This window comes from Bidens hawaiensis, unplaced genomic scaffold, assembly GCF_021521415.1.
Source record: "Bidens hawaiensis isolate Kalapana, Puna unplaced genomic scaffold, B.hawaiensis_p1.1 tig00041958_1, whole genome shotgun sequence".
Taxonomy (NCBI): domain Eukaryota; kingdom Viridiplantae; phylum Streptophyta; class Magnoliopsida; order Asterales; family Asteraceae; genus Bidens; species Bidens hawaiensis.
This window is the reverse complement of record NW_027497446.1, coordinates 39,516-60,865: the sequence shown is the minus strand read 5'-3', so window position 1 is coordinate 60,865 and position 21,350 is coordinate 39,516. Positions and strand designations below refer to the sequence as shown.

The 21,350-nt window shown below is 41.3% G+C and overlaps 2 protein-coding genes and 1 pseudogene across 2 annotated transcripts; 2 read left to right on the top strand and 1 right to left on the bottom strand.

Moving 5' to 3' along the window:
- Nucleotides 1-14,408: 14,408 nt before the first annotated feature.
- On the bottom strand, nt 14,409-15,590 carry LOC143593346 (fatty acid elongase 3-like pseudogene; annotated as a pseudogene).
- Nucleotides 15,591-17,292: 1,702 nt separating this feature from the next.
- Nucleotides 17,293-20,941, top strand: LOC143593344 (putative hexosyltransferase MUCI70). Its single transcript, XM_077073002.1, has 5 exons — nt 17,293-17,682; nt 19,132-19,514; nt 19,595-19,750; nt 19,829-20,105; nt 20,174-20,941. Exons 1-3 carry the CDS (start codon nt 17,349-17,351, stop codon nt 19,724-19,726), a joined length of 849 nt encoding a protein of 282 aa, XP_076929117.1. The 5' UTR covers nt 17,293-17,348; the 3' UTR covers nt 19,727-19,750; nt 19,829-20,105; nt 20,174-20,941.
- Nucleotides 19,829-20,403, top strand: LOC143593349 (putative hexosyltransferase MUCI70). The gene is made up of 2 exons (XM_077073006.1): nt 19,829-20,105; nt 20,174-20,403. The coding sequence occupies exons 1-2, from the start codon at nt 19,829-19,831 to the stop codon at nt 20,401-20,403; spliced, it is 507 nt and encodes a 168-aa protein (XP_076929121.1).
- Nucleotides 20,942-21,350: the final 409 nt, after the last annotated feature.

Below are 21,350 nucleotides of genomic sequence, written 5' to 3'. Positions count from 1 at the left end.
TAAGAAAGTTCTTTTACTTGCATGTGATATATAATGTAATAACTATAACCACTAGCTTATAAACTTATTGTATGTATGACTAGCTTATTTTTGTCTTTGAACTTGAATAACCTAAGGCTAAAATAAAGGATCAACTTGTATCATTTAATATAAGAACTCCAGCTGATTGCATAATGGCCTAAATTTGATATTTAACAATTCTAAGATGCACCCGAAAAAGCAAATTTGTTGGTCAAAATGTTAATGCTATATATTGACTCTCTATTTTATTTGATAGGTTAGAGATCTATTAAAAGTTAAAACAATTAACTAATCACGTGGTATAGATATTGAGTGTTAGGTCGTGGCGCTATTAACTTCACATAAGCCCTACATTACTCGTTATTCTCTCTTTCACTTCAACTCACTCAAATGAAATGGTTTAATCCATTTAACCAATGTTTTCAGACCCGGCCTGGGCGTCGACCCGGACGTCTTACCGGGTCAAAGGTCGGACCGACCCGGGAGGGCGGACCGGTGTTTGACCCGGATGACGTCATAAATAATTTAAATATATATATATATATTTATATATATAATTCATATACATATAAAAATTAATAATAACAAAAAATAATAATAATAACAAACTTTAATGTTTATTTATGTTTCATACATTGTTTTTTGAATATATATGATATATATTTGATCAATAAAGACATCAATGAAGCTTGATTGGTTGGCTTATGTGTAATTACTAAAGCTTCTATCTAGGAAATGACCTAAGTTCGAATCCCACCATACACATTTCATTTCAGATTTAATAGAAAATGGGTTTTACCAGTCAACCCGCCGGGTCATCGGGTCCGTGCCGACCGCCACCCGCCAAACCCGGCCTGGTTTTTCGAAAACGGGTAAAATGTCTCATCCGACCCGGTTCTGAGACTGGGTCCCGGTCGGACTGGTCGGACCGGCCTGGCCGGGCCGGCTTTCAAAACAGTGAAGCTATCTCACTTTTCTATTAATTGTTGATTTAATATATTGTTTTTTGCTTTTTAACCCGTGAAAAACATAATCCATATGACATTTTTTTTAACAAATTTAACATAAGTGGAGAGTGGTTTAATACATCTTTCAAGTGTCATGTCATTTTAATTTATGTTGGACGTTAAAGTATACCAATAAGCCTTATATTAGTTGGTTCATTGAATCGTGTAATTAGAACTTTTATACCAAAGGGTCTTGTGCATTGCTGAAGAGGTAGGTCTCAGCAGAGCTCAGTTGGACCCGCAAGACTCACCTTAAAGAGGGACGTCTGCGCAAAGACCAACTGGATCCGCAGGACCCACCATGCTCAGAGAGATGAAGACCTTACGCGCAGTACGCCAGCTGTTCCCGCAGGAAAAGCCTCCTAATGGTAAAGTACCCCGCCTGTTCCCGCAGCTGCGGATACAAGCCATCAGGGAAGGCTACCCGCACTAATAGTAAGGCTACACGCACAAGGCACTAACTCAATTATTCAGTAACCTGAAGAAGGAATGAGCAAGGCGGGAATACTCCAGTCCAAATGAGCCAGTCCGTAAGCTTCTGGAAGATCTTTTGTACTATACCTGCCAAGGTATGGACAAAATAGACAAGATCTGACCAAAGCAGCCCATGAACCAATCACAGGGTGACAGCTCACCGACAACAGTACGAGGAGGAGCACGCTCTAGTACAAAATGTCACTATCAGCCGCTGCCTACCCACCAACCCTCATCGTGGCACGTACATAGCCTGTAGTTGGTGGAAAAGGAATAGTACACATCCGGCCATTTCACTATCAGCCGCTGCCTACCCAACAACCAGCATGGCACGTACGTAGCCCACAGTTGGTGGAAAAGGAATATTATACAGCTGGCTGTACCTGCTGGGAAACCTACCTTCGGCTATAAATACTCCAACACCTTGGAACGGTATGGGGATCACATCTTATCATATATCATCTGATATTATCTTATCGTCTCTAGTTATTTCTCTTAATATACACTTATATTCAGAGCAATCTAGTCTGATTCTCACGCCGGAGGGTGGTCACAAGGAGGAACCCCCCCCCCTTCTCAGTGACGAGCTCACGGTGTCTGTTTTGCAGGTTGAGAAGAATAATCATCTTTGCCGGACCTAACCCTCGTGGGGAACATCTACTTAACCCTGAGATTATCCTTAATCTGCCGTGATCACTTAGTGTTTCTTCATTGGCGCCATCCGTGCATAAAAGCTAGAACTAATTCTTTTTCAGTTTTTTTAAAACCTCTGGAAAGATGGTTAAGGTTACTCCGATGCCAAGGCCAACGAGTGACCAAGAAACTCCGGTAACCACAACCCCAGCTACTGGGGGGAACACCGGCGAGTACACAATTTTTACGAACACTACCCCGGTTACCCAAGCCGGGGCAAGTGCAGTAAACAATCCTTCACTGGGGTTCGCCGATACCCAGTTGGGGAGACAACAGACGAGGCTCCCCCGCCAAACACTTGATCAAGTTAAAGCGTGGGCGGAAGCACGTCAGAAGGAATTCCAAGCTGAGTTGGATGAACACTTACGTTCACTCCAACAGGCTGACGAATTCGGAAGCACTCGACAACAGCTCAACATGAGCAATGAGTGCGAGTACTTGGACGATGATTGGGAGGAGTCCGACAGTGACGCAAACCCTCGTCATAGGGCGAAAGGGAAGCGCAAGGAAACGAACTTCCAACCAAGAAGGAATTTTGGAGAAACCTTCAAACCAAGGAACGCGGGGGGAAACCCACGTGACTTCTCCAAAACCTTTAGACCAACTGTTGCAAATGCGGGAACGTCCAAGTTTGCAAGGGACATTGCGGAAGCAATCGCCCCGAAGAGTGCCAAACAGATGTCCAACATCGGCACTTATGATGGTATATCCGACCCAGACGATCACTTGAACAATTTCATAGCGGGGGCAACCGTCAGCAACTGGACGGAACCCACGTGGTGTTATATGTTCCAGATGACGCTGGTTGGAGCGGCCAGGGCGTGGTTTGATCGTTTACCGGTCCACCACATCTTTGATTGGGCGGATTTCCAACACAAGTTCAGCCAGCACTTCAGTCAACAGAGGAAATATACTGAAGAGCAGTGGACGATCCTCAACTGCGTTAGAGAGGAGGATGAATCTTTACTAGACTTCATCACTCGCTTCAACTCGAAGAAGCTGAGTCTGGGCACCATAAGCGAAGATCTTGTTCGCAGCCGCTTTCATCCAGGGCGCCGAATACCCAGAGCTTATCCGCACATTGACGGGTAAAGACGGCATGCCATCCACATGGGATGCTCATGACGGCGGCCAAGCGCTTTGCCGAAACGGAGAAGCAACTGGGTAGGAATCTTCCCCAGAGTACAAACCTCTACACGCAGAGGACTAGAGAAAACAACGTCCGGACCGCCCGGCAAAACAAAAGGAGGAAGCTAGGTATTTGGCAGTCAAGGGTAAACTTTGACATCTCATCCAGCTCTCGCCCTCTAGTAGGCGGAAGGGATAACACGCACCCATCAAGCCGAAAACCCCGGTGGAAGCCACTCACCAAAAGCGTCACGGAGATATTTGTCACCGAAAAACTCCCATGGCCAAAAGCTCCAATGATCCGGCAGCGACATAACGCGGATCAAAGCAAATCCTGTGACTTCCACGGGACAAAGGGTCACACCACTGAGGAGTGTACATCCTTGAAGGATATTGTTGAAACATTCGTCAAGGATGGAAAACTTACACACCTTGTGGCATCAATCAAGAATGGAGGGAGGAATGATAACCGATACAAAGGCAACGGACGAAAGCCCGTTGACATCAGCATCCACATGGTTCATAGTAACGTCAGAGGAAGAAAAAGACGAACGACAGAACCATGCGCGTGGAAGGAAGCTGAGGTGCGCTTCCCGCGAGTGCCAGGAGGACCCAGCAAAGAAGGCCCTATCATCAAAAGCCAGCTGGGGCACTACATCACTTCCCGCACTCTTGCTGACAACGGCGCCTCGTCAACGGTTATGTACAGGCAGTTCTTCGACAAGCTAGACGACGAAGACAAGGAACACCTGGAAACGGTCTACGCCTCGATGGAAGGGTTCGACGGCAGCACAAACACCCCCCTGGGTATCCTATCTTTCCCCGTCATTCTCACGGACGGGAAACACTCCCGCACAGAAGACGTGGACTTTGTCGTAATGAGGAAGCCATACGACATTCTCTTCGGGAGAGACGGGATGGCAAGATTCAATGCCGTGGTATCTTCAGTCCATGGCATGATGGGATGGCCAACAGCTGAGGGTGTAGCGATGATCACCGGTATTCCCCAGGTATGCATCGCATCTGTCTCATCTGAACCTAAACCATAGATGGCTAAACCAACCATCACCGAACCAGAAGAATGGGCCTTAAATGGCAAATACCCTGACCAGGCTGTTACCATTGGCCCAACAGTCACTGATCCTACGCGCACCTTACCCAAACGCTTACTACAGAAAAACGCTGACATCTTCGCGTGGACACCAGCTGACATGACTGGTGTACCTCGAAGTAAGGCAGAGCATAAGCTCAAGTGTGACCCGGCTTTTACGCCAGTCATACAAAAACGCAGAGTAATGGGGGCGGAACAAGCTAACGCGTGTAGAACCCAATTCAAAGAACTCCTGGACGCGGGCATCGTACGCGTTAGCAGATATCAAACATGGGTTGCAAATCTCGTCATGGTACCGAAATCTAACAAACAATGGCGCATGTGCATAGATTTCAAAGACTTAAACAAAGCATGCCCCATGCCCCAAAGATTGTTACCCGTTACCCGAAATTGACCTTAAGGTAGATTCGTTAGCACCGTTTCGCCTTAAATGCTTCCTTGATGCGTATAAGGGGTACCATCAAATCCACATGGCCGTTGACAATCACGAAAGAGGAAGCAAAACTTTAACCTATTATCTGCCACGTTGAAAGGTTAACTTATCCAAAGTACTCAAGAAATTGCTAAGTTAAACCAAAATATGCGTGAAACAAAACACATAAGGTTTACAAGGCAAGGCATTAACAAATAATTTATATTCCATCAAAATTCAAATATTACAAGAATTGCTGGGCATATACCCGCATACAAAAATATAAATCTATTCTAACAGTGGGAAGGGATCTAAAGGATCAAGCTTCAGGACCACTCCCGCTTGAACCCGCACCATCAGTCGAGTGTGGCGGTTCAAGGAAAGCCTTGAGAATAGTTAGCCCATCATCAGCAACAGCAATTTCGTTCACCTTCTCCACCACCGGATGCGGGAAGGCAGCATACTGGTTCACTGCTTGGTCGTAAGCAGCTTCAGTGTCCAAGTCATAAAGAGGGAAGTTGGAAGGCGGGATGCCCTTTTCAACAAACCCCAGACCAAGCAGGAAACCAGCCTTTTCCCCATCCTCATGGGAAGCGTTGAGGGCTGCGCTCATGGCATCGTCATAAGATGTGTTCGTGAAGATCCGATGCACAACCTACAAAAAAAAATATATGTATCAAAAACTTTTCTAAGTATAAAGAAAGCGTAAAGATATTATGAAGCTAAGCATACCTGCGACAACGCTTCTCGTAGAAGCCATTCCTTGGTGATCAGAGCTTCCTGGAGGGCAGCTTGAGCTTAGTCACGGGCGCGTTCGGCTTCATTTTTGTTAAGGTTGGCAAGCAACACTTCTTTAGCAGCAGCCTCTTCAACGCCCTTCAGCTTACGCTCAGTGCGGTCAAGCATACCCTTCTGGTCCAAGAGCTCTTGGAGTTTCTTGGCATCTTCTAAAGCCAAAGCATCATGAGCCTGCTGAAGCCTCTCTAGTTTGGCTTTAAGCTCCTCATTCTCGGCGTGCAGAGGCTCAGCAATGGCTTCAGCTTTGGTGGCCCTCTCGGTCGCGTTCCGCGCAGTTTTCTTAGCCAACCTAAGCTGTTCGTTAACAGCTTGGGTAGCCTTGGAACGGGCCTCGAGCCGGGCCTGAACTTCAACCTCGAGGGTCTTGAAGGCCTTTTCCTTCTCCGCAGCAATGGCGGCAAGTCTCCTGTTCTCCTCACGGATAGCCCGCGCCTGAGCCACTTCCTGGCTACGCGCCGTCTTTAACTTGTCGTTTTCACGACAAAGTAACTCGACGCGCGGCTGCATCCGGGCAAGGAGAATCTGAAGCTCATTCGTCAGCCTACCCTCCTAGTAGCTAGACATGGCTTCCCCCAACGCACCACTTGGGGCGGCGTGGCGTGCCCATTCGACACAATCCGCAGCAGTCCGGAGGGTCGTTCCCCGGCGGATACTCCACCGAGGAGCGTACACCTCGTTGGAATCACGAACTGCAATAAAAAAAATAATAGTTAAAAAAAAAGATGATAAAATGGATAAGGCCAAAATATCCCCACGCACCTGTAGGGTCGACAACAGGTCGATAGGCACCAAACTCATCACCTGAACCCAAAGGATATCCATCCAAAAGGTCAAGGAGATGGGAAGGAGGCAAAGATGGGCTAGAAGCCCCAACCCTGAACGTACCTGAGGGACCGGCCGTAGTCGGCGGCGCTGGATGAGGCATTGTAGAGGCCCCTGTGGTAGAAACCAACGGAGGTGAACTCACTGGAGGTGAACTCACAACCGTGGCCGTCGCTGCGGAAGAACCCGCAGGAAAAACCACCGCCGGCTCAGTGAAGGATTCCGTGAAGATGGCACTGACAGCCGGCGGAGATGATGTTACAGTTGGAACAGTTGCCTCAACGGGGTGAGCAACTGAACCAATGCTGCAAACAGGCGCAGCTGCCTGGGTCATTGCCTCGGGTAGGTTGACCAAACCTACCGTCATGGGTCCAGAGATGCTCCTTCCCGCTCCACTCTGGAATGCGGTTGCATCCACGCCTGCACGAAGACAAGATATATAAGTATGATGGCGGAAAGATATGCAGTTAAGCTGAATATAATTTATACTTACGAGTTTTCTTGAGCTTGAAGGTTCTGACAGGCGGGGACGAACCCGATGGAACTGGCCTCTTCACGCCAGTCACCGTCGTAGAACTTGGTTGCTCGAAGGTGACAGCTGTCTCAACCTCCGAGACAATTGTCTCACCACCACCAGGGTTCCCCGCCGTCTCCTCGCTTTCAGTCTCGGAGTCAGACTGATTTCCTAGGTCGACGGCGGAGGTAACCTTCGCCTTGCTCTTCACGGCGGCAGCTTTCTTCTTCCTCACGAAGAAAGGCCCATCTGCGGATTCCTCATCAGAAGATGACAAAATTAGAGAAATTCCAGCAGAGGTTTGAGCATGGAGAGGGCGGGGGTTAAAGAAACCCTTACCTGGCCGCGTGGCGCTCAGAATCTCGTGGCCTGGCGGGTAGACCTCCACAAACCGATCCCCCGTTTGCTCTAGGATGGGCAACTCGTTCTCATCAAGAGCACGAGTACCCAGCTGAGTGGGACCACCGCTCTCACGCGGTTGCAGAAGCGACTGCAAGTTGTTTCCCTCTGAGAATAAAAAGAAAGAAATTGTTAGAGCAAAAACCCTAAATCAGCAAAAAGAGATGGAGCATACCATAGGGAATAGAATTCGAACCGTATTCAAGGATGATAGGTACTTGCGGCGTCCCAGAACCGGCATCCTTCCATACCCGGCTCATCCCGAGCATCACCATCCCAGACTCCGCAAAGCGGTAAACCGGAGTCTGGATCCGGGAGATCTTGGTAAACCATTCAGTCTCCTGGTAGTTGGAAGCGTGAAGGATGGGGAGTGCTCTCCCGTTCTTGAACGTCATCGCGATGGGGACGACACGAGCGGAGATATAGAAGAACTCCCGCTTCCAAGACCGAAGACTGCGCTCGGTAGCACAGATCTTCAAACCCTTGATCCGAGTGACCAAGGTATACCAGCCCTGGATGCACCTCCAGGAGTAGAAGGTCATCAGGCGGTCGACGCGAGGCTCAACGCCCAGAATGTGGCACACCCATTCAAAGTGGCGAACCTTAGCGATCGCCATTAGGTGTACCTCCGTCAAGTGTACACCGTGTTTCTCCAACACACGGTCTACAAACTTCGTCAATGAGAATCTGAGATTCCCATACATGAAGAAGGAGACATAAACCCCTATCTTGCCCTTGGGGGCATCATACACCGTCCGATGAGGCTCTGGAAACTCAGGCTCGAAGGGCTCGAGCATAAACTTCTTCACGATGTAGTGATACAGGTCGACGGAAAGAGCACACTGGCACTCGCCAGCAGTACTCTTATCGTCCTTGTCAGACGGCTACATCGGGTTCTCAGGGTATACGTCAGACTCTTCGGCAGTAACCTCAGGATCATGAGTGGAAGACATTTTGGAGGTATGAAAGAGAACGATTTCAGGAGAATGCTCGGCGGAAAAGTTAGAGTATTCGCCAGAAATCGTTTAGAAGAAGAAGAGTGAAGTGAAGGTGTAAGTTGAGATGCATCCTCTTCCCCCTTTATATACCCATCACAATGAATGCGATGAATTTAATGCGGGGGAGAGGGAAAAGCGCAGGCGCAATGAGACAACGACATATGGAAAGCAAGCTGGCAACAGCTGTCGACAGGACGCGTGCCGTAAAATTCGCGCCCACGCGCCCGAAAAACTCGCGCCCACGCGCCTGAAAAAGCGTCTGGAATGACCATATACTGTCACGTCGCCATAACTTCCTGCACGTCCTGAAACTGTCAGAAGAAACCGTCGGACGACGCTAACGTCCCTTCAACAGTTTGGACTGTTCTAATCCTTTCACCAACTCTTCGAATTTCAAAAAGATTCAAAAATAAGAGGGAATATACCCCCTTACCTTGGAAAGCGAGAAACCATAAGACGAGTGCGGGTACAGTGTCAAGGCGAAACCCTTCACATACTAAGCACTTGCAGGGAATTGAAACAAAGAAGGATCTTTTGGGCCATGCTTGTGGAAAGGGAAATAACACGCATAGCGGGAACGTTGAGAACTAGATTGTTTGAAGCTCAAAGATGGAATTGGTTGTTTAACATAATTGATCACTATGTCTAAAACTACCAAAACCTCGTGGAGAATCTACACAAGGGAAACTCAACGCTCCTGACTTGCGAGGAGGTTACACACCTACCCGCATCATACCCAAAGATCAAACAGAAAAGTCGGGAATTTCTGCGAGTGACATTAGGAAAACCGCGGGAAGAATCCACACGGAAAACCTTAAAACTAAAAACCCTTTTCAAAACCCCTTGCTTAAGTCCAAAAGTTCACCTCACTTATTAACAATTCATGAGAAGAACAATGGACTGGAGGGACTTGAAGAGGTAGGTCCCAGCTGAGCTCAGTTGGACCCGCAAGACTCACCTTGAAGAGGGACGTCTGCGCAAAGACCAACTGGATCCGCAGGACCCACCATGCTCAGAGAGATGAAGACCTTACGCGCAGTACGCCAGCTGTTCCCGCAGGAAAAGCCTCCCAATGGTAAAGTACCCCGCCTGTTCCCGCAGCTGCGGATACAAGCCATCAGGGAAGGCTACCCGCACTAATAGTAAGGCTACACGCACAAGGCACTAACTCAATAATTCAGTAATGTCACCTGAAGAAGGAATGAGCAAGGCGGGAATACTCCCGCCCAATTGAGCCAGTCCGTACGCTTCTGGAAGATCTTTTGTACTATACCTGCCAAGGTATGGACAAAATAGACAAGATCTGACCAAAGCAGCCCATGAACCAATCACAGGGTGACAGCTCACCGACAACAGTACGAGGAGGAGCACGCTCTAGTACAAAATGTCACTATCAGCCGCTGCCTACCCACCAACCCTCATCGTGGCACGTACATAGCCTGTAGTTGGTGGAAAAGGAATAGTACACAGCCGGCCATGTCACTATCAGCCGCTGCCTACCCACCAACCAGCATGGCACGTACGTAGCCCACAGTTGGTGGAAAAGGAATATTATACAGCTGGCTGTACCTGCTGGGAAACCTACCTTCGGCTATAAATACTCCAACACCTTGGAACGGTATGGGGATCACATCTTATCATATATCATCTGATATTATCTTATCGTCTCTAGTTATTTCTCTTAATATACACTTATATTCAGAGCAATCTAGTCTGATTCTCACGCCGGAGGGTGGTCACAAGGAGGAACCACCCCTTCTCAGTGACGAGCTCACGGTGTCTGTTTTGCAGGTTGAGAAGAATAACCATCTTTGCCGGACCTAACCCTCGTGGGGAACATCTACTTAACCCTGAGATTATCTTTAATCTGCGGGGGTCACTTAGTGTTTCTTTAATTGCAGAATTAAGGTGTTGAATAAAACTTGGTTTTTCAGATGATGAGGACACACGTACTATGAGACAATAATTTATTAGTAGAGTTAGAAAAATATACTAGTTAGTGTTATTTAAATAAAGAAATTTTTATGTAATCTTTATTTGATGGGGTTAACTAGATGTGATGTAAAAGGAAGACGCCACTTTTTTTAAGGGCGGAATGCATCATCTTGAGTATGTTACTTCATACTTTAATCTTAAGTATATTACTTCATTTTAATGATTTAATGGAATGCATCATCTTGAGTATGTTACTTCATACTTTAATCTTAAGTATATTACTTCATTTTAATGATTTAATCTAAAATATTATTGTTTCTTTAACGCCTTGTTTTTGAGTTTTTTAATCAAGGAAAGAAAAGGAAAAGAGAGGGAAGGATAATAAAGGAAAGGAAATGATTTTTTTTTAATTAGGTGTGTTCTTGAGTTGGAAGAAAATTAGAGCAAAGAAAATGATAACTATATTCTTAACCTAATGAAGTAAGAAGATGAAAAGATTAGTGGGTAATATTGTAATTTGGTTTTTTATCCTTAGTAATCAGCCCATTTTTAGAGGATAATTTATTGAGAAAAAACATCAATTTTATCTCTCCTAACTCCTCCTACTTCTTTTCTTTCCATCATAAAAAAAACTCAAGAACACCCATTTTTTTAACTATCCTTAATTTTCCTTTCCTTTCCTTTATTTATAAAAACTCAAGAACAGGGCGTAAGTGTAACTACACTTTATATGTAAACATGAGTACAATTTTGATTGACTTGCTAATGTGTTGGTGAGATAGGATAACGCTGATTTCTATTTTTATAAGATTTTTAAATACGGAACTGTTTTCTCTCTATACTTTAATTACATACGTATCATGTTAGATTATCAGGAATATACTTTTATGTGTGCCAACTTGTTTGATCCATCTATGGAAGAAACACATGAATGCAAGGATGGTTACGGAAATGGCCGTTTGTGTGATTTTTCTATTAGTTTTTTCGCATAAAGAGAAAATGAAATCAAATAATTATAGACTATCTATACGAGAATGATAATTGTTATCATGTAGTGAAAAAACATAACTATCTTAAGATAATTAGATTAAATGTGTATTGTATTAAGGTGTTGGATTAAACTTATCTTTTTAAATGATGAGGATACAAATCATGTGAGCGTTAGAAAATATACGAGTGTTACTGTTATACAAAATTTAAAATTTGTATGTTATCTTAATTTGATGGGGTTGACTAGATGTGATATAAAAGGAAGACACCATCTTTGTTTTAATCTATATATTATTATTACTCAAAGTAACTACACTTTGTGTAAGCATGTTAGTTGTGTACAACTTTGATTGAATTGTGAAGAGGTAGGTCCCAGCAGAGCCCAGTTGGACCCGCAAGACTCACCTTGAAGAGGGACGTTTGCGCAACGACCAACTGGTTCCGCAGGACCCACCATGCTCAGAGATGAAGACCTTACGCGCAGTACGCCAGCTGTTCACGCAGGGAAAGCCTCCCAATGGTGAAGTACCCCGCCTGTCCCCGCAGCTGCGGATACAAGCCATCAGGGAAGGCTACCCGCACTAATAGCAAGGCTACACGCACAAGGCACTAACTCAATAATTCAGTGTCACCTGAAGGAATGAGCAAGGCGAGAATACTCCCGCCCAAATGAGCCAGTCCGTATGCTTCTGGAAGATCTTTTGTACTATACCTGCCAAGGTATGGACAAAATAGACAAGATCTGACCAAAGCAGCCCATGAACCAATCACAGGGTGACAGCTCACCGACAAACAGTACGAGGAGCATGCTCTAGTACTGTTTGTCACTATTAGCCGCTGCCTACTCACCAACCCTTGTCGTGGCACGCACATAGCCTGCAGTTGGTGGAAAAGGAATAGTACACAGCCGGCCTGGTCACTATCAGCCGCTGCCTACCCACCAACCAGCATGGCACGTGCGTAGCCCGTAGTTGGTAGAACAGGAATATTATACAGCTGGCTGTACCTGCTTGGAAACCTACCTTTGGCTATAAATACTCCAACACCTTGGAACGGTAGGATCATCTGGTATTTTACCTTCACTAGCTATTTCTCTCAATATACACTTATATTCAGAGCAATCTAGTCTGATTCTCACGCCGGAGGGTGGTCACAAGGAGGAACCCCCCCTTCTCAGTGACGAGCTCACGGTGTCTGTTTTGCAGGTCATCTGAAGAACATCCTTCTTTGCCGGACCTAACCCTCGTGGGAAACATTACTTAACCCCCAGATTATCCATAATCTACTCGGGGTCGATTAGTGTTTCTTCAAATTGCTAATATGTTGGTGGGATTGGATAACATTGATTTCTATTTTTATAAGATCTTTAAATACGAAACTGTTTTATCTCTATACTTCATTTACGTACTTATCATGTTAGAGTATTCTCAACCTATTTTCCTTCCTCATATTTATAATTACACTAAAAAATTTGTTTCCCAAAATTTATAAAAAATCACTATTTTTTCTTTCTCCACCTACAATTTACACTCACAACCCCTTGAAACTTCGCTCTATAATCTACAAACTCCCCTAACATAATTTTGGGAATATGATGCTCTTAGATTATCAGGGATATCCTATTACGTTTGCCAACTTGTTTGATACATCTATGAAAGAAAACATGAATGCAAAGGATGGTTACGGAAATGGCCGTTTGTGTGATTTTTCTATTAGTTTTTTCACGTAAAGATGAAATGCAATTAAATAATTAATTAATTATAGACTATCTATGAAAATGATAATTGTTATCAAGTAATGCACACACATAATTATCATCTTATGATAAATTGATAATTAGGTTAAATGGGTACCATATATACAAATCACATTCTCATATCACTTGTTTAGTTGTAGAGTAAAAGTCCTTGAACTATGAGCTAATTGTGAAGGTAAAACTAATTGCAACTATCGTTTATTAATGGTAAAAACAAGATATCACTTGGGTGGCCATGATATAAAAAACGGACAGACTTTAACGTTTTTTAACTAAAGATTTGTTATAAAGGACAAACTTTAATGTTTTTAACACGGATTACACATATACAATAATAAACTTACAATCATAGATTCATATCAAATCAAATATGGGCATGAGTGATGTTGCACCAACTTCATAATCCCCAACAAGAGTAATGGTGGATTCAGAAAATTCATGAGGTTCATGATCAATGTCATATTACATTTGATTTAGAGCACAATCTAACATAATAGAATGATGAACTAAGTTAGATTTAATTCAACACAAGTTAACATTCAATGGTAATATGTCTAACAAAGTTTAAATAATAGTCAAATACATAATAAAACAGTCAAACTATAGTCCCGATTGTGATTATAGAACACTTATTTGCTTATGGTATGTTTAGTGGCAACCGTGGTGAAAAGAAGGGCCTCAACAATCTTGAATAACCAATCAAGTGGGAAAGAAAAACGTGTGATTCAAGAACATGATTGTCATTTTCGTTTCCAATCAAAATAATATCATATTTAGTTACAAAAAATAGTTGATTCAAAGAATAATCAGGAAATAGTGTAGGTGAAAATTATATTTGCTTCCATTTAAAAACAAATAAAACAATATAAACAACCACAAAACAAAATTTTTGTATATTCCTCCATGTTAACTTCCTAACTTATATTTTGCTACAAGACCCATATATGCCAAATAATTTTGTGAGCAACACATGCATTTATCGAAGAACAAAAACAAGGAAAATCTATGCATATATTAATATAATAATATTAAAGGAGTATTCTACTTGGCATGTGCCCTTTTCTTATTCATCAAAATTCCTTAATATCTGGCATGTGATCTCATGTATTTTGTCAATGGTATATTATTGTGGTTAGGTTATTGGTCAATTCGGTATTATATATAACGAATATATATTCAAAGTTATATGTGATATCGAATTCTTATAATAAGAGAAAGAAATATGATGAATTGTGATTTTAGCAACCCTGTCATATATCATATTCAAAAGAACATGTAAAACAAGTATTATGTAATACTTTCTAGAAATACTATGAGAAAAGAATATCATTAAAACAACATTATCGTGCACTTTGTTTGACTCTAAAATTACAAACAATAAACAAGGCTCCTACCTCTCAACTATACAAAACATGTAAACTTGACCGCATCTAATGTTGTGTTTATAATTTGTACATATCAATTCATGTTTGAAGATTCATGAAAAATGAGTCTTTAGCTCCAATTTTCTTTTGAACGCTTAATGCAGGATTTGAACCCTCGATCGATCTTCCCTTCAGACTATTTAACCATAGACCGTTTAACCACCACAACTTAATCAATTTTACCATTAGTAGTCCTTAATTCCAACGCCTTTTTTCGAATCCAGCGCATTTTAATGAACGAATTCAAGAACATGAACAAGAAAGCCCCGTTAATGACCGAGTTAATAATCCAAGCCCCAATTCCATTACACCCACCTCCCCATATTTGCAAACACAACACCCCACAATGACAAATCAAATTCATCCCAAGTAATATCATTTGAATATTGGCTACCAACGGAAACGACGCCGTTGGTAGCCCCAGTTCCATCCAGAACCGGTACCCATACACGACCGAATACGTGAAACAAGTGAAAATGATTTCGAGTACTTGAAAGGATTGCGAGAATTCAAGCCAAAGGAACGACATTACTATCGGAATGGAATTTGCAAAGAGATGGAATAGGGTAAGCCTACGACGACGTAAAATGATAAAAAGGGTACGAAATATATGGAGGTAACGTGATACATAAAACGCGTATGACCAAAAGAACACGCGCCCGGAAGAGCGCGTGCCGAGTGGGAAACATAATAGCCATTGGATTGGGGTTTTAGTCCGGCCCCACAGCCAGCGTGTGTCTCGGATCTCTGCGGCGGCTGAGGCTAGGGTTCCGGCGAGGATGACGGCGGAGATTGCTGACATGGCGAGGCTGTGGACGGCGGGTATGGGGCCCAGGGGGACGGGACGGGTGCGGCGGCGGAGGAGTAAGAGGATAACGTGGAGGGTGACGGAGACGGCGAAGTAGAAGGAGATGGAGGAGAGGAGGAAGACCCACGTGGCGCCCCATGATTGGGCGTGGCTCCAACGGAATCCGACAACGGTGGGGTGTTCCGACAGGAGGTGGTTTAGACGGTGTAATGTTGTTGAGGATGTTGAATATGATGTTTTTTGAGGTTGCATTTTGACTTGGACGAGGATAATAATAATAATAATAATAATAATAATAATAATAATTTGTGGGAGATTGAAAGAGGTTTGATGAGGGGATGAGGATTTTTATTTATATAGAGAGGTTTTGAATTGATTGGGTCTTTGAAAACAATGGAAACAGGGGTTTGACTTTTGAATTTACAGGGGTTCATAGATGGCATGCCATTGCTGATGTTTAAGATTACTTCATTTGTGGAATGTTCTTCAATGATTCTAGATATGCATTAACTAATGTGAAATGAAGAAGAAAAAAGATATATTATATATAAGTCTGAAAATTAATACAAGTTTCTTTTGGTAAAAGTCAATGAGCTTGCAATGCTTGTAACAATATATTTCATGGCTATAAACAATGGTATAGGTAAGTTTATTTTATGATTATCAAGTTATTTAAATGTTGTTGTAAGTTATAGATTGATTTTGCTTTTTAATCTACGTTATCTCATTTGTGTTAATTATTTTTTATTATTAGGCTACTTTCATAACCAAATGAAAGTTGTACTCTTTGAAATAAAATAGTTAATTAAACCAATACTCACGTGTTTATCCATATTACAAGTTTTGTTAAGTTTGAAAAATTACGTTTGTGGATCTCAATGTTCATTCATGAGTAACACTACCGGTACTTGAATTGAATTTAAATGAATTTTGAATAAAATCTTTTATTGAATCTGTTATTGATCCCAAAATACTAATTGGGTTATATGATTCACTGAATTGTATAACATAGAGGATTTGATCTTTATCAAACTTGCATTCAAAGTCCGAATTTGATAAAGGGGGTGGTTGTTATTGCTGCTACAAATTATTATAAAGTTGTTGACATTATTAACACGTACACTGAAATTTCAACATTCTTATTCTCCTAGTTTTGATGAGCTTCTCCAAAAAGAGTCGTTCAAAGCAAGATTCGAAGAGTTGTTTTCTAATTACAATGTTGATTGTTGAATTGCTAGAAAGATGATTAATTGTTCTTCTCCATGGCTAAAACTTTTATGATCAATTGTTGTCCTCCATAATAGACGAAATACATGGTTAATGATTGCTGTGTTTGTTTGTAGCGTCTTCGATAAACGGAGGTATGGTATGAGGCATGATGTCAAGAAAAGGTGGGATGGTTCATCGGAGTTGGGAGGTGTTAAGTAAACGCTCGTTTAACATTATTATAACATCAACACTAAAGTAATAATGGGCGCAACCCATATACCATGAGGTTTCGAGAGCCCATGCGGATATCCGCTCAAAAAATCAAGCGGGACGTGCATAAGTCAGCTTGACCAGATTTTAGCTAAAACCAAATAAAAAACCGAAACCAAACTAAAAATTCAGTTTTTAATTTTTAAGAAAAAATTAAATCAAAATATCAGTTTTTCGCTTCGTGTATCCTTAACATAAAGTATTACATTTCACCGAATATAATTCCTCAAATTCGATAACTAAATTTAAAACTCTGTTATTTTAGTGGATGAGTCCAGGTATCAGTACTGAAATGAGCACCATCAGTACCAAACCAAACCAACCAAGTATTTTCGGCACCGATGCCAAACTTTTAAATTTTAGAAATTCATGATTAGTATCGATATATTACCGAACTCATCCCTAATCCGTTCTCTGTGTAATTATCTCTCTCTCTTTTTCAAGATCCAAAGTCGGCTCACCACTGTTCGACGTTCGAACAAATAAAACATAACCCGGACTATCAACGGAGTCAGCTTCAATCAATCACATCACCGGTGTACACACTACATACAGATCTCCAGCATCACATTCCACCACATGTTCAACAACAACAGTACATCCATTCCAATAACCGACGACTTTCCCGATGAATTCAGCAGCAAGATGCGTTCCAGACCACGACGCAAACGCCGTAAATCAGACTTCCGAGGCAAAGGCGAATTAGCTAAACGAACTTGCAAACAGCTAACCAGATGGTGGCCACTGTTCTTATTTATTACCGCATTATTACTACTACTTGTTTACGAGGCTTCTAATATTCGCTGGAGATCCAGACCCGGTAAATTAGAACTTGAAACCCGTCGATTGAAACCTAATGTTGAAGTACCCGTTAAGAAACCCGTGGATAACTTGAATCGCCTTGATGCTCCACGTAAGCATATTTAACTTTAGCAATTAGATTGTATTTATGTGATTGGACATAGTGTTATGTGTTGTTTGAGTGAAATTAATGTGATCATGGCAATGTTCTTGATTTCAATTTGGGAATATTAATATATTTAGGTTTAATTTGGGGATTTCAATCTTTTTAGCTATAAATTTTCTAGATTTTAGTTTTTGTAAGATAGTAAAATTAAACTAAGTTGATTAATACAGAACAATTCGAACAATGCACTAATTTTTTTTAGTGGTAGTAAAACTAGGAAACCGAATGCAATCCCTAGATATATAATAGGCCTGTTGGCTCATAACAATAAATCTAGTATCCGATACTCCCCCGCAATCATAGCTAAGCGAACCGGACGCTAAGATAAACATGCTTCGATCGCCTCGAAAATCTAAACATTTGCCAACAAATTCATATTGTGCTTGATTGTGTCATCCATATGTTAAAACAAATTGCATAGCAAATGACCGTAGTCCTGATCTTCAAAAGCAGGTGGCCATGGGGCTGAATTTGACACACTAGCTTGTAAAGCCATTGATCTTTAAAATTATAACTGATTTTACCGGGATCATGCGGTTGTAGTTCATTGGTTGTTGGTTCCCATAATGATAAACACGATAGCATTTAAAATGTAATTTTGTGATTGTACTTTTAGGTATAGTTATTAAAAGCCCTCGCTTCTTGCATCTAGGCCCGTTTTCCGGGTGAGGGCCCAATATATGCACTTCTGATTCCTAGGCCCTCGCTTTTTTAAGTTGACGACACCTCTATTGGTATTGACGATGGATTAAGAACAATGATCATTTGAACCTTTACTATTTATTGTTTTTTGAATGTTTGGTTTTCATGCTTTTTGAATATTCTGGTACTTTCTTTGAACCTTTTGTTATTCAAGTTTTGGAATGACATTAAATCTTGACTCTTTTAATATTTTTGGTACTAAATAGATATTAAATGCTATATAATAGCTTTTGTTTATTTTATTTTATATAAGTGCGCTATCTTTCTCTTGGGCCCTCGCTTTTTTTGCGCCTTGCACCTAGGCCCCAGACGAGGCCTATGCGCCTTGAGTGCGCCTAGTGCATTCAATAACTACACTTTTAGGTTAAGTTTGGAAAATTGCAATCTATTTAGGTTTAATATGGGGATTTCAACCTAGTGTTAGGAGCAATACAACCAACTCTTAACGTGAGAAGTGTACAAATAACTAGAGTAATTATATTAACGCTACTTCATTCTATTGTAGCATAATAATAATGACAGTAGTTAAAAAACAATAGCGTAATAGTAATTACTCTAGTTATTTGTACGCTTCTTGCGTTAAGAGTTGTTTGTACTGGATCCCACCCCTTTCTGTCCATTTAGCTTTAATTCTTTTAGATTGTAGGTTTTTCTCCTAAAATCTATTTTATGACATTGTTTATATTATATCAGGTTGTTTGAAGCTTTTACCTACTGATGAACTTGAGCATCTGGATTTTCCACTTAATAAAGATTTATCTGTTCCTATAAAGAAAGTGATATATTTATCAGAGAGTAATGCACCTTATGATAAACATGCTCTACCGGAGTTGGGAACCACGAGGTTTAATTTGTTTACTGGTTATCAAACTCTTGATCAAAGAGAACAAAGTTTTAAGGTGAATGAAACTGCATCTCTACACTGTGGTTTCTACGGTGAAGATGGAGGTTTTGCTATATCAAACGAAGATAAAAGTTACATGCAAACTTGCAAAAGTGTGGTTTCCACTTGTGCATTTGGTGGCGGAGATGATCTTTATCAGCCTATTGGGATGACAGACACATCACTTCAGAAGGTCTGCATATTATTTATATGCAAAATCTGTACTAATATAAATATCCCTTTTTATTAATCTTACAGAATAGATTCATATAGGTCTGCTATGTAGCATTTTGGGATGAAATTACTCTTGCAGCACAGGAACAACAGGGAAATATTATTAACAAAGATCGTTTCATTGGAAAATGGCGTATTGTTATTGTTAAAAATCTTCCCTTTAGAGATTAGAGGCTGAATGGGAAAATCCCAAAGGTTATTATCACTATTATATTAATTTTTAAAATCATATCCCGAGTGCTATGTAGTAACATATGGTGCTGATGTCATCAGATGCTGGCGCATCGTCTCTTTCCAAATGCAAAATATTCCATCTGGGTAGATTCAAAATCCCAATTTAGACGGGACCCATTAGGGGTATTCGAGGCACTTTTATGGCGTTCAAAATCCGTTTTTGCAATATCTGTACATGGGGCTCGCAGTAGTGTGTATGACGAGGCAAAGGCGGTTGTGAAGAAAAACAAAGCTACACCAGAAGAAGTGGAAGTACAAATTACTCAATACCACCATGATGTTCTCCCTGAAGATAAAAGATTCAATGGAAATAAAGGTATCAAGTCATTTAACATCTTTGCATAATGTTAGTGGTTTGAATGTGTAATTTTTGTTTTTGTGCAGCTTTGAATGAGGCTTCTGTGATCGTGAGAGAGCATGCACCGATGACTAATTTGTTGATGTGTCTTTGGTTCAACGAGGTTGTTAGGTTTACCTCACGTGATCAGCTTAGTTTCCCATATGTTTTGTGGCGGTTGAAGGTGTTAAAGAATATAAATATGTTTCCGGTTTGCACGAGGAAAGATCTTGCGAATAGCATGGGTCATATACGCAAGGCTAAGCCTTTAGGTTGATGCAATTTACAGTAGCTGGTTAATGTTATTCTGTGTTGGAGCATTTTTTCTGTGCAAAAGTTATTTATATTGTAGTATTTATGATTTGTATAGGATTGACTAAAGCTAGGTGGGTTTAGACTTTAGATAATTTCTTGCCATTAATTTTTATGGGTTGTGTAACAAGTTAATCATTGGTTTGAAAGTTGATATTCTTTCATGGTGTTCCTTCTTCAACTTGTCTCATGTTTGATCATGGTGTCTTTTATCATGTCAGCCTGAGCCAGGAGCAAGCTGAAATTTATCATGAAACACTTTGAGGGTCAGTATGTACATAATATCTAGTGGAAACATATATAGATCTATGGGTACCATCTAAGGTGTCCAACTAAACCCGAAAGAGGAAAAGGTCACATATGCTATAAATATAGGTCTAAGTCGTAATCACACAAATAAATAAAGAGTTGAACTAAACGTATCCTCTCATACGAGTATAACTGAATGTATCATTTCTTTTACTAAATCCATCACATTATAACTCTACTTTTACTCATAGAAGGGTATGTTTAGTCTCACCCATAGATGTACTCTCTTCTACTAAATCCATCACATCATAAATAGTAAAAGGGAAAAAAATAATAATCGGAAAGTCGGATAATTTTGTGAATCATTGGAGGGGGTACGTTCCTGCAAGACTAGATATCTTTCTGAATCACGTGTATTTCACTTATTACGAGATCTATAATCGGATAAGACATAAAATTCACAAGAACTAGAGATTCTAACATGTGAAATTCTATTATACTTAAGTTAGAATAGTCTTATTTAATGTATACACCAGACCTCCTAACTTAGATCAATGTATACTCTAAGAGCATTCTCAACCTACCCCACATCCCCGTCTCTATAATTATACTAAAAAACACTACAATTATCTCTTTTATTCAATTAAATAATAATATTTTTTA